This window comes from Cherax quadricarinatus, chromosome 8, assembly GCF_038502225.1.
Source record: "Cherax quadricarinatus isolate ZL_2023a chromosome 8, ASM3850222v1, whole genome shotgun sequence".
Classification (NCBI taxonomy): domain Eukaryota; kingdom Metazoa; phylum Arthropoda; class Malacostraca; order Decapoda; family Parastacidae; genus Cherax; species Cherax quadricarinatus.
In genome coordinates this window covers 44,864,453-44,877,875 of record NC_091299.1, presented here as the reverse complement: position 1 = coordinate 44,877,875, position 13,423 = coordinate 44,864,453, and the positions used below count along the sequence as shown (strand labels likewise).

Here is a 13,423-nt window from a genome sequence, read left to right as displayed (position 1 = left end):
ATCCGCAAAGGATGATACGGTGCTTTGGTGTATATCTCTGTCTATGTCTGATATGAGGATGAGTAATAAAATGGGGGCGAGTACTGTGCCTTGTGGAACAGAGCTCTTCACTACGGCAGCCTCCGATTTAACCCTGTTGACCACTACTCTTTGTGTTCGATTTGTTAGGAAGTTGAAGATTCATCTCCCCACTTTCCCAGTTATTCCTTTAGCACGTATTTTATGGGCTATTACACCATGATCGCATTTGTCAAATGCTTTTGCAAAGTCTGTGTATATTACATCTGCATTCTGATTTTCTTCCAGTGCATCCAAGGCCATATCATAGTGATCCAGTAGTTGTGAGAGGCAGGAGTGACCTGCCCTGAACCCATGTTGCCCTGGATTGTGCAAGTGATTTGCAATCCTGCTTCTTAGCACTCTTTCAAAGATTTTTATGATGTGGAACGTCAGAGCTATTGGTCTCTAGTTCTTAGCTAATGCTTTGCTGCCACCTTTATGGAGTGGGGCTATATCCGTTGTTTTAAGTGACTGTGGAATTTCACCCATGTCCAAGCTTCTCCTCCATAGTGTACTTAGGGCACGCAAGAGGGGTTTCTTGCAGTTCTTAATGAAAACAGAGTTCCATGAGTCTGGGCCCAGGGCTGAGTGCATGGGCATGTTGTCAATGGCTTTTTCGAAATCTATCGGAGTTAGGGCAATGTCGGAAATCTGGCATATATTTATGGAGTTTTGAGGCTCATTCATGAAGAAATCATTTGGGTCGTCGATCCTCAGACTGATTAGTGGTTCACTAAACACAGAGTCATACTGGGATTTCAATATTTCACTCATTTCCTTGTTGTCATCTGTGTAAGTCCCATCCTGAGTAAGGGCCCAATACTAGATGTGGTATTTGCCTTGTTTTTGGCATATGCAAAGAAATATTTTGAATTTCTTTCAATTTCACTAATAGTTTTAAGCTCCTGTCTCTCCTGGTTCCTGTAAGAGACATTTAACTTAAGTTCGATAGTTTCCACTTCCCCGGTCAGCGCCTCCTTTCGTGTATCAGATATTCGAGCACTCCTGAGGAGCTCAGTGACTCTTCGTCGTCTTCTGTAGAGGGAGCGTCTTTCTCTCTCCAGTTTACTCCTGCTCTTCTTCTTTCTTAGGGGAATATGCCTAGAACATGCTTCAGCTGCCAGGAAGTTGATCCTTTCAAGGCACTGGTTTGGATCCATGTCATTTAAGATATCTTCCCAACATGTTTCGTTTAGGACATGGTTTACCTGGTCCCAGTTGATGTTCTTGTTGTTGAAGTTGTATTTTGTGAAGACACCTTCACAGGTACATGCATTCTGCTGATCAGGACCCCTATGCATGTACATCTGGACTTCGATTAGGTTGTGATCGGAATTAGTTGTTTTTGATATTCTTATGTCTCTTATCAGGTCCTCATTATTTGTGAAGATAAGGTCAAGTGTGTTTTCTAGTCTTGTTGGCTCCACTATCTGCTGGCTTAAGGTGTGTTTTTCGCAGAGACTTAGTAGCTCATGTGTGTGTGACCTTTCATCTGCGCTACCTCCGGGAATTGTTTCAGCTATAACATTATTTGCTACATTCTTCCATTTTGTATGCCTTAGGTTGAAATCACCAAGCAGTAAGATGTTTGGGGATGGAGCTGGAAGGTTTTCCAGACAGTAATCAATTTTCAGAACTAGACTTGATCTTATTCTGACTACTTGTCATAAAAAGCAGAAACATGCTTGATGCTGGAGGGGAGACCTTATAGTATTCTCTCGAGATGTCTATACTTTATAGAAATAGTCTTTATGTAACAGAGTACTCCGGAGGAGTGTGGCCCATACTGCGGTGGTCCGGGGTGTGTGGCCCGTACTGCGGTGGTCCGGGGTGTGTGGCCCATACTGCGGTGGTCCGGGGTGTGTGGCCCGTACTGCGGTGGTCCGGGGTGTGTGGCCCGTACTGCGGTGGTCCGGGGTGTGTGGCCCATGCTGCGGTGGTCCGGGGTGTGTGGCCCATACTGCGGTGGTCTGGGGTGTGTGGCCCATGCTGCGGTGGTCTGGGGTGTGTGGCCCATGCTGCGGTGGTCCGGGGTGTGTGGCCCGTACTGCGGTGGTCCGGGGTGTGTGGCCCATGCTGCGGTGGTCTGAGGTGTGTGGCCCATACTGCGGTGGTCTGGGGTGTGTGGCCCATGCTGCGGTGGTCTGGGGTGTGTGGCCCATGCTGCGGTGGTCTGGGGTGTGTGGCCCATGCTGCGGTGGTCTGGGGTGTGTGGCCCATGCTGCGGTGGTCTGGGGTGTGTGGCCCATACTGCGATGGTCTGGGGTGTGTGGCCCATGCTGCGGTGGTCTGGGGTGTGTGGCCCATGCTGCGGTGGTCCGGGGTGTGTGGCCCATGCTGCGGTGGTCCGGGGTGTGTGGCCCATACTGCGGTGGTCTGGGGTGTGTGGCCCATGCTGCGGTGGTCCGGGGTGTGTGGCCCATGCTGCAGTGGTCCGGGGTGTGTGTGATGGTCTGGGGTGTGTGGCCCATGCTGCGGTGGTCCAGGGTGTGCAGCCCATGTTGTGGTGGTCCGGGGGTGTGGCCCATGCTGTAGTGGTCCGGTGGGTGTGGCCCATGCTGAGGTGGTCCGTGGTGTGTGACCCATGCTACTGTGGTCCTGGAGGTGTTTCTCATGCTGCGGTGATCCGGGGGTGTGACCCATGCTGCTGTGGTCCAGGGGTATGGCCCATGCTGCGGTGGTCCGGGGTGTGACCCATGCTGCAGTGGTCCTGGAGGTGTGGCCCATGCTGCGGTGGTCCGGGGGTGTGGCCCATTCTGTGGTGGTCCGGGGTGTGTGGCCCATGCTGCGGTGGTCCGGGGGGTGTGGCCCATGCTGCGGTGGTCCGGGGAGGGTGTGATCCTCTTCCCTCGGTAACCACAACAACAATTTGTCGCCCACCCTGGTGGGTGGGTGATAGTGTGGCTGTGATGGATGTCCATGGTGGGTGTGGGCGCTGATCACTTGATAGTACGAGGGAAAGTGAGCGGCCAGGGGTGAGAAGATGATGTTGCAGGGGCGGGAGCATGAGCAGGAAGGGTGTGAAGTGGACGGGAGTGAGGAGGGAGAGGTGCGAAGTGGGCGGGTATGAGCAGGAGGGGTATGAGGTGGGCAGGTATGAGCAGAAGGGGTTACCTGGAGGTTATTCCGGGGATCAACGCCCCCGGGGCCCGGTCCATGACCAGGCCTCCCGATGGATCAGGGCCTGATCAACTAGGCTGTTACTGCTGGCCGCACGCAGTCCAACGTACGAGCCACAGCCCGGCTGATCCGGCACTGACTTTAGGTATCTGTCCAGCTCTCTCTTGAAGGCAGCCAGGGGTTTATTGGCAATTCCCCTAATGCTTGATGGGAGGCTGTTGAACAGTTTTGGGCCCCGGACACTTATGGTGTTTTCCCTTAGTGTACCAATGGCGCCCCTACTTTTTATTGGGGGCATTTTGCATCGCCTGCCCAGTCTTTTACTTTCGTAGGGAGTGATTTCTGTGTGCAGATTTGGGACCATTCCTTCCAAGATTTTCCAAGTGTAGATTATGATATATCTCTCCCTCCTGCGTTCCAACGAGTACAAGTCAAGTGCTTCCAAGCGTTCCCAGTAGTTAAGGTGCTTGACAGATCTCTGTACACTCTCTAGATCTGCGATTTCATCTGCTTTGAATGGAGATGTTAATGTACAGCAGTATTCTAGCCTAGAGAGAACAAGTGATTTGAAAAGGATCATCACTGGCTTGCCATATCTCGTTTTGAAAGTTCTCATTATCCATCCTATCATTTTCTTTGCACGTGCGATCGTGGCACTGTTGTGATCCTTGAAAGTGAGATCCTCAGACATTACTACTCCCAGGTCCCTTACATTATTTTTCCTCTCTATTGTATGGCCGGAGTCAGTAGTATACTCTTTTCTAGTTATTATCTCCTCCAGTTTTCCATAACGGAGTAGTTGGAATTTGTCCTCATTGAACATCATATTGTTTACTGTTGCCCACTGGAAAACTTTGTTTATATCTTCTTGGAGGTTAACCGCGTCCTCAGCAGATGACAGCCTCATGCAGATCCTAGTATCATCCGCAAAGGATGATACGGTGCTGTGGTGTATATCTCTGTTTATGTCTGATATGAGGATAAGGAATAAGATGGGGGCGAGTACTGTGCCTTGTGGAACAGAGCTCTTCACTATGGCAGCCTCCGATTTAACTCTGTTGACCACTACTCTTTGTGTTCGAGTTGTTAGGGGTGTGAAGTGGGCGGGAATGGGCGGAAGGGTGTGAAGTGGTCTGGGATGGGCTGAGGGTGGATCGGCGCAGATAAAAGAGATTTGGGAAATGGAGTGAGATTTGATAGACAAACCCGCCAACTCTCGCACACCCGCCCACTCTCGCACACCCGCCCACTCTCGCACACCCGCCCACTCTCGCACACTTGCCCACTCTCGCACAACTGCCCACTCTCGCACACCTGCCCACTCGCACACCCGCCCACTCGCACACCTGCCCACTCTCGCACACCCGCCCGCTCTCGCACACCCAACCACTCTCGCACACCCGCCCACTCTCGCACACCCGCCCACTCGCAGACCTGCCCACTCTCGCACACCCAACCACTCTCGCACACCCGTCCACTCTCGCACGCCCGCCCACTATCGCACACCCGCCCACTCTCGCACACCTGCCCACTCTCGCACACCCGACCACTCTCGCACACCCAACCAATCTCGCACACCCGACCACTCTCACACACCTGCCCACTCTCACACACCTGCCCACTCTCGCACGCCCGCCCACTCTCGCACACCTGCCCACTCTCGCACCCCCCCCACTCTTGCACACCCGACCACTCTCGTACACCCGCCCACTCTCGCACACCCTGACCCTCGCACACTCGACCACACTCTCGCACACCTGCCCACTCTCATACCTGCCCACTCTCGCACCTGCCCATTCCCACACACCCGCCCACACTCACACACTTGCCCACTCTCACACCTGCCCACTCTCGCACACCTGTCCACTCTCACACACCTGCCCACTCTCACACACCTTCCCACTCTCACACACCTGCCCACTCTCGCACACCTGCCCACTCTCGCACGCCCGCCCACTCTCGCACACCTGCCAACTCTCGCACACCCCCCACTCTTGCACACCCGACCACTCTCGTACACCCGCCCACTCTCGCACACCCCGACCCTCGCACACTCGACCACTCTCGCACACCTGCCCACTCTGACACCTGCCCACTCTCGTACACCTGCCCACTCTCACACACCTGCCCACTCTCACACACCTGCCCACTCTCACACACCTGCCCACTTTCACACACCTGCCTACTCACACACCTGCCCACTCTCACACACCTGCCCACTCTCACACACCTGCCCACTTTCACACACCTGCCTACTCACACACCTGCCCACTCTCACACATTTGCCCACTCTCACACCTGCCTACTCTCACACACCTGCCCACTCTCACACACCTGCCCACTCACACACCTGCACACTCTCACACACCTGCCCACTCTCACACCCGCTCACTCTCACACATTTGCCCACGGTCACACCTGCCCACTTTCACACCTGCCCATTCCCGTACATCTCACACCTGCCCATTCCCGCGCGCCGGCCTTTTTCTCTCACTCGCTCACTCTCACGCAGCCGCCCACTGTCCCGCACCACACGACACCACACACACGCCCACGACACAACACATACGCCCACGACACCACACACAGGCCCACGACACCACACACACGCCCATGACACCACACACACGCCCACGACACCACACATACGCCCACGACACCACACACACGCCCTCGAGTACATACAATATCCTTTTAATCATCCCTACAATTTCGATTTGGGAACTCGACTCCCTTTTGTCTCAGGTCGAGACCCAACTGTGGTGAGGGATTGCCAGAGTGAAGGATTGCCAGAGTGAAGGATTGCCAGAGTGAAGGATTGCCAGAGTGAAGGATTGCCAGAGTGAAGGAGCGCCAGAGTGAAGGATTGCCAGAGTGAAGGATTGCCAGAGTGAAGGATTGCCAGAGTGAAGGAGCGCCAGAGTGAAGGATTGCCAGAGTGAAGGAGGGCCAGAGTGAAGGAGCGCCAGAGTGAAGGATTGCCAGAGTGAAGGATTGCCAGAGTGAAGGAGGGCCAGAGTGAAGGAGCGCCAGAGTGAAGGATTGCCAGAGTGAAGGATTGCCAGAGTGAAGGATTGCCAGAGTGAAGGATTGCCAGAGTGAAGGAGGGCCAGAGGGAAGGATTGCCAGAGTGAAGGATTGACAGAGTGAAGGATTGCCAGAGTGAAGGAGGGCCAGAGTGAAGGATTGCCAGAGTGAAGGATTGCCAGAGCGTAGGACTGCCAGAGTGAAGGATTGCCAGAGTGAAGGATTGCCAGAGTGAAGGATTGCCAGAGTGAAGGATTGCCAGAGTGAAGGATTGCCAGAGTGAAGCAGAGCCAGAGTGAAGGATTGCCAGAGTGAAGGATTGCCAGAGTGAAGGAGGGCCAGAGTGAAGGAGAGCCAGAGTGAAGGATTGCCAGAGTGAAGGAGAGCCAGAGTGAAGGATTGCCAGAGTGAAGGAGAGCCAGAGTGAAGGAGGGCCAGAGTGAAGGAGAGCCAGAGTGAAGGAGGGCCAGAGTGAAGGAGGGCCAGAGTGAAGGAGGGCCAGAGTGAAGGAGGGCCAGAGTGAAGGAGAGCCAGAGTGAAGGAGGGCCAGAGTGAAGGAGGGCCAGAGTGAAGGAGGGCCAGAGTGAAGGAGAGCCAGAGTGAAGGAGGGCCAGAGTGAAGGAGGGCCAGAGTGAAGGAGGGCCAGAGTGAAGGAGAGCCAGAGTGAAGGAGGGCCAGAGTGAAGGAGGGCCAGAGTGAAGGAGGGCCAGAGTGAAGGATTGCCAGAGTGAAGGATTGCCAGAGTGAAGGATTGCCAGAGTGAAGGAGAGCCAGAGTGAAGGATTGCCAGAGTGAAGGATTGCCAGAGTGAAGGAGGGCCAGAGTGAAGGAGAGCCAGAGTGAAGGATTGCCAGAGTGAAGGAGAGCCAGAGTGAAGGAGGGCCAGAGTGAAGGAGAGCCAGAGTGAAGGAGGGCCAGAGTGAAGGAGGGCCAGAGTGAAGGAGGGCCAGAGTGAAGGAGGGCCAGAGTGAAGGAGGGCCAGAGTGAAGGAGGGCCAGAGTGAAGGAGAGCCAGAGTGAAGGAGAGTCAGAGTGAAGGAGAGCCAGAGTGAAGGAGAGCCAGAGTGAAGGAGGGCCAGAGTGAAGGAGAGCCAGAGTGAAGGAGGGCCAGAGTGAAGGAGGGCCAGAGTGAAAAAGGGTTAGAGTAAAGGAGGGTCAGAGTGAAGGAGGGCTAAAGTGAAGGGGGACCAGAGCGAAGAGGAGCCAGAGTGATGAGGGGCCAGAGTGAAGGAGGACCAGAGTGAAGGAGGGCCAGAGTGAAGGGGGGCCAGAGTGAAGGAGGGTTAGAGTGAAAGAGGACCAGATTGAATGAGGGTCAGAGTGAATGAGGGTCAGAGTGAAGGAGGGCCAGAGTGAAAGAGGGCCAGAGTGGAAGGCCAGAGTAAAGAAGGGCCTTAATGAAGGAGGGCCAGAGTGAAAGAGGGCCAGAGTGGAAGGCCAGAGTGAAAGAGGACCAGAGTGAATGAGGGTCAGAGTGAAGGAGGGTCAGAGCGAAAGAGGGCCAGAGTGAAGGAGGGGCCAGAGTGAAGGAGGGCCAGAGTGAAGAGGGGCCATGGTGAAGGAGGGCCAGAGTGAAGGAGAGCCAGAGTGAAGGAGAGCCAGAGTGAAGGAGGGCCAGAGTGAATGAGGGCCAGAGTGAAGGAGAGCCAGAGTGAAGGAGGGCCAGAGTGAATGAGGGCCAGAGTGAAGGAGGGCCAGAGTGGAGGAGTGCCAGAGTGAAGGAGTGCACATCTGGTGATGTTATGAGTGCACATATTATGATGTTAGTCTGTCTAGGCTCTAGTGCACAAAGAAAGGCTCATGGCGTCTTGGGAACCTGGTTTGCCTGCTGAAGTTCCTTCTCCAAACACTGAGCTTGTGTTCGAGAAGGCTGTGACTGGCACTCGTCTGCAGAGTGCCATCCCAACTTGGTGCCACCACTGATAGACAGTGAGTCAGGCACTTGGTCACACACAGCTCACTGACTAGTCAACGCTTGCATGAGAAATTTAGTGCATGTGAAAGTTTTGTGGATGAGTGCCGTGGACCTGTGCCAGGTGTCACCTACTGGATGACACTTGGGGCTCGATTCTCCCTCTTGGGAATGGAGCCACCGCCCACATCGACAAGTGTGACCACGGGGCCAGGTGCCACGGGCTCACCTGGAGGAAGTGAGAATTACAGCCCACATCCGAGGTCCTCTTCATCAGACTCAGGTGTTCTCAGCAACATGATACGCATCCTACCTCGCGTCTTCCATTTTCTATGCACCTGTAGATTCGCTTGTATTAATTAACCAGCAGTTGTTATACTTGTGTATTGTGTGTTGACGTGTGTGTCAGTGTGTCGACGCCCCTCAGTGCAGTTGTCTAGTTAACATCGTGATGGTGTGTGTGTTACTGCACAATGTATTGTTATAAGTAATGTAATTATTATTATAATCTCCTATCTTTATCTCTCTCTCCTTCCCTCTCTTCTTTTTCCTTTTATTTCTTCCTCTCTCTCTCTCTCTCTCTCTCTCTCTCTCTCTCTCTCTCTCTCTCTCTCTCTCTCTCTCTCTCTCTCTCTTCGTGTTGCCCTTACTTCAACCACTACACTCCGCCGTGCCTCTATCACCTGGCTTTCATACGTAACCAATATTTCGACGCCAACATCTCAATCTCGGGTTGTAAGTACATGGGGCAGGGGGATGCGGGAGGTAGCTGGAGGGAGGCTGGCCAGGTGAAGTGGGAGAGACGTCGAGGGTGGCCAGGTGAGGGGACTGAGAGCGGTGCAACATTGTCTTGTCCCTGGCTCTCAGCCCCTCCCTCTCACCCTCCCTGCGCCGTGATCGTTCTTAATAACAAAGGAATAAAAACCTGGGTTTTACCTTGGTGGAAGGAGGCGAGGCGTCCCTACGTGGGTGCTGGAGCTTGGTAACCAGCGCTCTGCTCACTGATAATTGTCTCATATCACCGTAAGTGATGACACAGTTATGTACGACTAACCTGCGGCTACCTAGCCGGGTCATCCTTACTCTTGTACCTAGCAGACTCCTGCACTCTCTTGCAGGAACTTAATACAGTTCTATCGTGCAAGAGTAATCTTTTATCTTGCAGGAGCTTAATATAGTTCTATCTTGCAGGAGCTCATTACAGGTCTATCTTGCAGGAGCTTACTGCAGTTCTATCTTGCAGGAGCTTATTACAGTTCTATCTTGAAGGATATTACGGTTCTATCATGCAGGAGCTTAATATACTTTTATCTTGCAGGAGCTTAATACACTTTTATCTTGCAGGAGCTTATTACGGTTCTATCTTGCAGGAGCGTGTGGGTGAGGTAGTGAAGCGTGCTGGTGTTTCCGTAGTGCTCACCTCCGTCTGCAACGCCTGCGCCTTCTTTGCTGGAGCCCTGGTGCCAGTGCCAGCCCTGCGAGCCTTCTGCATGCAGGCGGCGCTGCTGGTGCTCTTCAACCTGGTCTCCGCCCTGGTGGTCTTCCCGGCAGTCATGAGTCTGGACCTGCGACGTCGTCACGCCGGCCGAGCAGACCTGTTGTGCTGCTTCCAGGGCAGCGAGAAGGAACAGGTGGTGCCTCTGCAGCATCAGGTCTCGCCTGCAGCCGCTGAAGAAGGGAGGAGCAGAGTGCGGCACTCTCGCTCGTGTGTTGCGGAGCGCACCAGGAAAGTTACAGTGACGCGGGCGTTACCTCCTCCAGGGGGCGGGACCGTCACCCATGTGGTGCCTCCCACTGCTCCTCGGGAGTGCTGGGGGGCGCCGCCAGGCCCTCATGCCCCTTCAGCGCCCTCCCTGGAGTCCCTCTCCACGGCCAACTCTACCCGCGATCTCGTGGGTGGCGGGAAGAAGTGTTCAGGGTTGTCCCGAGCGTGGAGATCTACGGTTAAATTCTGGTCTGGCTGGAGCATAGGAGAGCTGGTGGCTACGGTCTACGGTCCAGCGCTAACCCACGGAGCGGTGAAAGCCGCCACCATTGTGGGTCTAATAGTCTCTGTAGCTGCGGCAGCGTGGGGCGTCAGCCGCGTGGAAGACGGTTTGGATCTGACCGACATCGTGCCGAGTCACACCCCTGAGTACGCCTTCCTGTCGGCACAACAGCGCTACTTCGGCTTCTACAACATGTTCGCGGTGACACAGGGTAACCTGGAGTACCCCACCAAGCAGAGACTCCTCCACGAGTACTACGAGGCCTTCACCAGCGTCAATAACATCATCAAGAATGACGACGGAGGCCTTCCAGAGTTCTGGCTCTCACTCTTCAGGGACTGGCTTGTTGGTGAGTACCTGCTTCTCTCTCTCTCTCTCTCTTTCTCACTTGTTGACACAACCTGCCCTCCTTCCATGGTTTAATACTCCCTGTGAGTCTACCACCCACACACTACTTGTCTACCACTTGAGACGCACCGTCCCCATCCCTCACACTCCATCATTTCCCTTCCCTTCCTTCTCCGGCTATTATGAGGAGTCACATTTATAGCTCAGAGAGTTTATTTTATAGTGCCGCTGACAAAAAGAGTCGAATTATCTACGTTGATCTGTCGTAACTCAGGAATGACGGACGTGTATGTGTGTGTGTGTGTGTGTGTGTGTGTGTGTGTGTGTGTGTGTGTGTGTGTGTGTGTGTGTGTGTGTGTGTGTGTGTGGGTGAGTGGGTGGGTGGGTTCGTGGGTGGGTGGGTGGGTGTTGGTGGGTGGGTGTGGGTGGGTAGGTTACCTGGAGGTTATTCCGGGGATCAACTCCCCCGCGGCCCGGTCTATGACCAGGCCTCGCGATGGATCAGAGCCTGATCAACTAGGCTGTTACTGCTGCCTTGGAAGCTGGAAGGGAACCTTGGAAGCTGGAAGTGAACCTTGGAAGCTGGAAGGAAACCTTGGAAGCTGGAAGGGAACCTTGGAAGCTGGAAGTGAACCTTGGAAGCTGGAAGGGAACCTTGGAAGCTGGAAGGGAACCTTGGAAGCTGGAAGTGAACCTTGGAAGCTGGAAGTGAACCTTGGAAGCTGGAAGGGAACCTTGGAAGCTGGAAGGGAACCTTGGAAGCTGGAAGTGAACCTTGGAAGCTGGAAGTGAACCTTGGATGCTGGAAGTGAACCTTGGAAGCTGGAAGGAAACCTTGGAAGCTGGAAGGGAACCTTGGAAGCTGGAAGTGAACCTTGGAAGCTGGAAGGGAACCTTGGAAGCTGGAAGGGAACCTTGGAAGCTGGAAGTGAACCTTGGAAGCGGGAAATGAACCTTGGAAGCTGGAAGTGAACCTTGGAAGCTGGAAGTGAACCTTGGAAGCTGGAAGGGAACCTTGGAAGCTGGATGGGAACCTTGGAAGCTGGAAGGGAACCTTGGAAGCTGGAAGGAAACCTTGGAAGCTGGAAGTGAACCTTGGAAGCTGGAAGGAAACCTTGGAAGCTGGAAGGGAACCTTGGAAGCTGGAAGGGAACCTTGGAAGCTGGAAGGGAACCTTGGAAGCTGGAAGGGAACCTTGGAAGCTGGATGGGAACCTTGGAAGCTGGAAGGGAACCTTGGAAGCTGGAAGGAAACCTTGGAAGCTGGAAGGGAACCTTGGAAGCTGGAAGGGAACCTTGGAAGCTGGAAGGAAACCTTGGAAGCTGGAAGGGAACCTTTGAAGCTGGAAGGAAACCTTGGAAGCTGGAAGGGAACCTTGGAAGCTGGAAGGGAACCTTGGAGGCTGGAAGGAAACCTTGGAAGCTGGAAGGGAACCTTGGAAGCTGGAAGGAAACCTTGGAAGCTGGAAGGGAACCTTGGAAGCTGGAAGGGAACCTTGGAAGCTGGAAGGGAACCTTGGAAGCTGGAAGGGAACCTTGGAAGCTGGAAGGGAACCTTGGAAGCTGGAAGTGAACCTTGAAAGCTGGAAGTGAACCTTGGAAGCTGGAAGTGAACCTTGGAAGCTGGAAGGAAACCTTGGAAGCTGGAAGTGAACCTTGGAAGCTGGAAGGGAACCTTGGAAGCTGGAAGGAAACCTTGGAAGCTGGAAGGGAACCTTGGAAGCTGGAAGGAAACCTTGGAAGCTGGAAGGAAACCTTGGAAGCTGGAAGGAAACCTTGGAAGCTGGAAGTGAACCTTGGAAACTGGAAGGAAACCTTGGAAGCTGGAAGGAAACCTTGGAAGCTGGAAGGAAACCTTGGAAGCTGGAAGGAAACCTTGGAAGCTGGAAGGAAACCTTGGAAGCTGGAAGTGAACCTTGGAAGCTGGAAGGAAACCTTGGAAGCTGGAAGGAAACCTTGGAAGCTGGAAGGAAACCTTGGAAGCTGGAAGTGAACCTTGGAAGCTGGAAGTGAACCTTGGAAGCTGGAAGGAAACCTTGGAAGCTGGAAGGAAACCTTGGAAGCTGGAAGGAAACCTTGGAAGCTGGAAGTGAACCTTGGAAGCTGGAAGTGAACCTTGGAAGCTGGAAGGAAACCTTGGAAGCTGGAAGTGAACCTTGGAAGCTGGAAGTGAACCTTGGAAGCTGGAAGTGAACCTTGGAAGCTGGAAGGAAATCTTGGAAGCTGGAAGGGAACCTTGGAAGCTGGAAGTGAACCTTGGAAGCTGGAAGTGAACCTTGGAAGCTGGAAGGAAACCTTGGAAGCTGGAAGGAAACCTTGGAAGCTGGAAGGAAACCTTGGAAGCTGGAAGGAAACCTTGGAAGCTGGAAGGAAACCTTGGAAGCTGGAAGGAAACCTTGGAAGCTGGAAGGAAACCTTGGAAGCTGGAAGGAAACCTTGGAAGCTGGAAGGAAACCTTGGAAGCTGGAAGGGAACCTTGGAAGCTGGAAGGAAACCTTGGAAGCTGGAAGGAAACCTTGGAAGCTGGAAGTGAACCTTGGAAGCTGGAAGGAAACCTTGGAAGCTGGAAGTGAACCTTGGAAGCTGGAAGGACACCTTGGAAGCTGGAAGGAAACCTTGGAAGCTGGAAGGAAACCTTGGAAGCTGGAAGGAAACCTTGGAAGCTGGAATCTCCCAGCGCTCAGCCTGACACTACTGGAATCTCCCAGCTCAGACTGACACTACTGGAATCTCCCAGCGCTCAGACTGACACTACTGGAATCTCCCAGCGCTCAGCCTGACACTACTGGAATCTCCCAGCTCAGACTGACACTACTGGAATCTCCCAGCTCAGACTGACACTACTGGAATCTCCCAGCGCTCAGACTGACACTACTGGAATCTCCCAGCTCAGACTGAAACTACTGGAATCTCCCAGCTCAGACTGACACTACTGGAATCTCCCAGCTTAGACTGACACTACTGGAATCT

General features: G+C 53.8%; 1 protein-coding gene across 1 annotated transcript in view; it reads left to right on the top strand.

Annotated features, from left to right (window-relative positions):
- Window positions 1-13,423, top strand: part of ptc (protein patched) — a 565,812-nt gene that overhangs the window by 432,634 nt on the left and 119,755 nt on the right. The window contains exon 12 of the mRNA XM_070083049.1: window positions 9,489-10,455. Coding sequence (XP_069939150.1) covers window positions 9,489-10,455 — 967 coding nt within the window. The remainder of the gene's footprint in view (window positions 1-9,488; window positions 10,456-13,423) is intronic.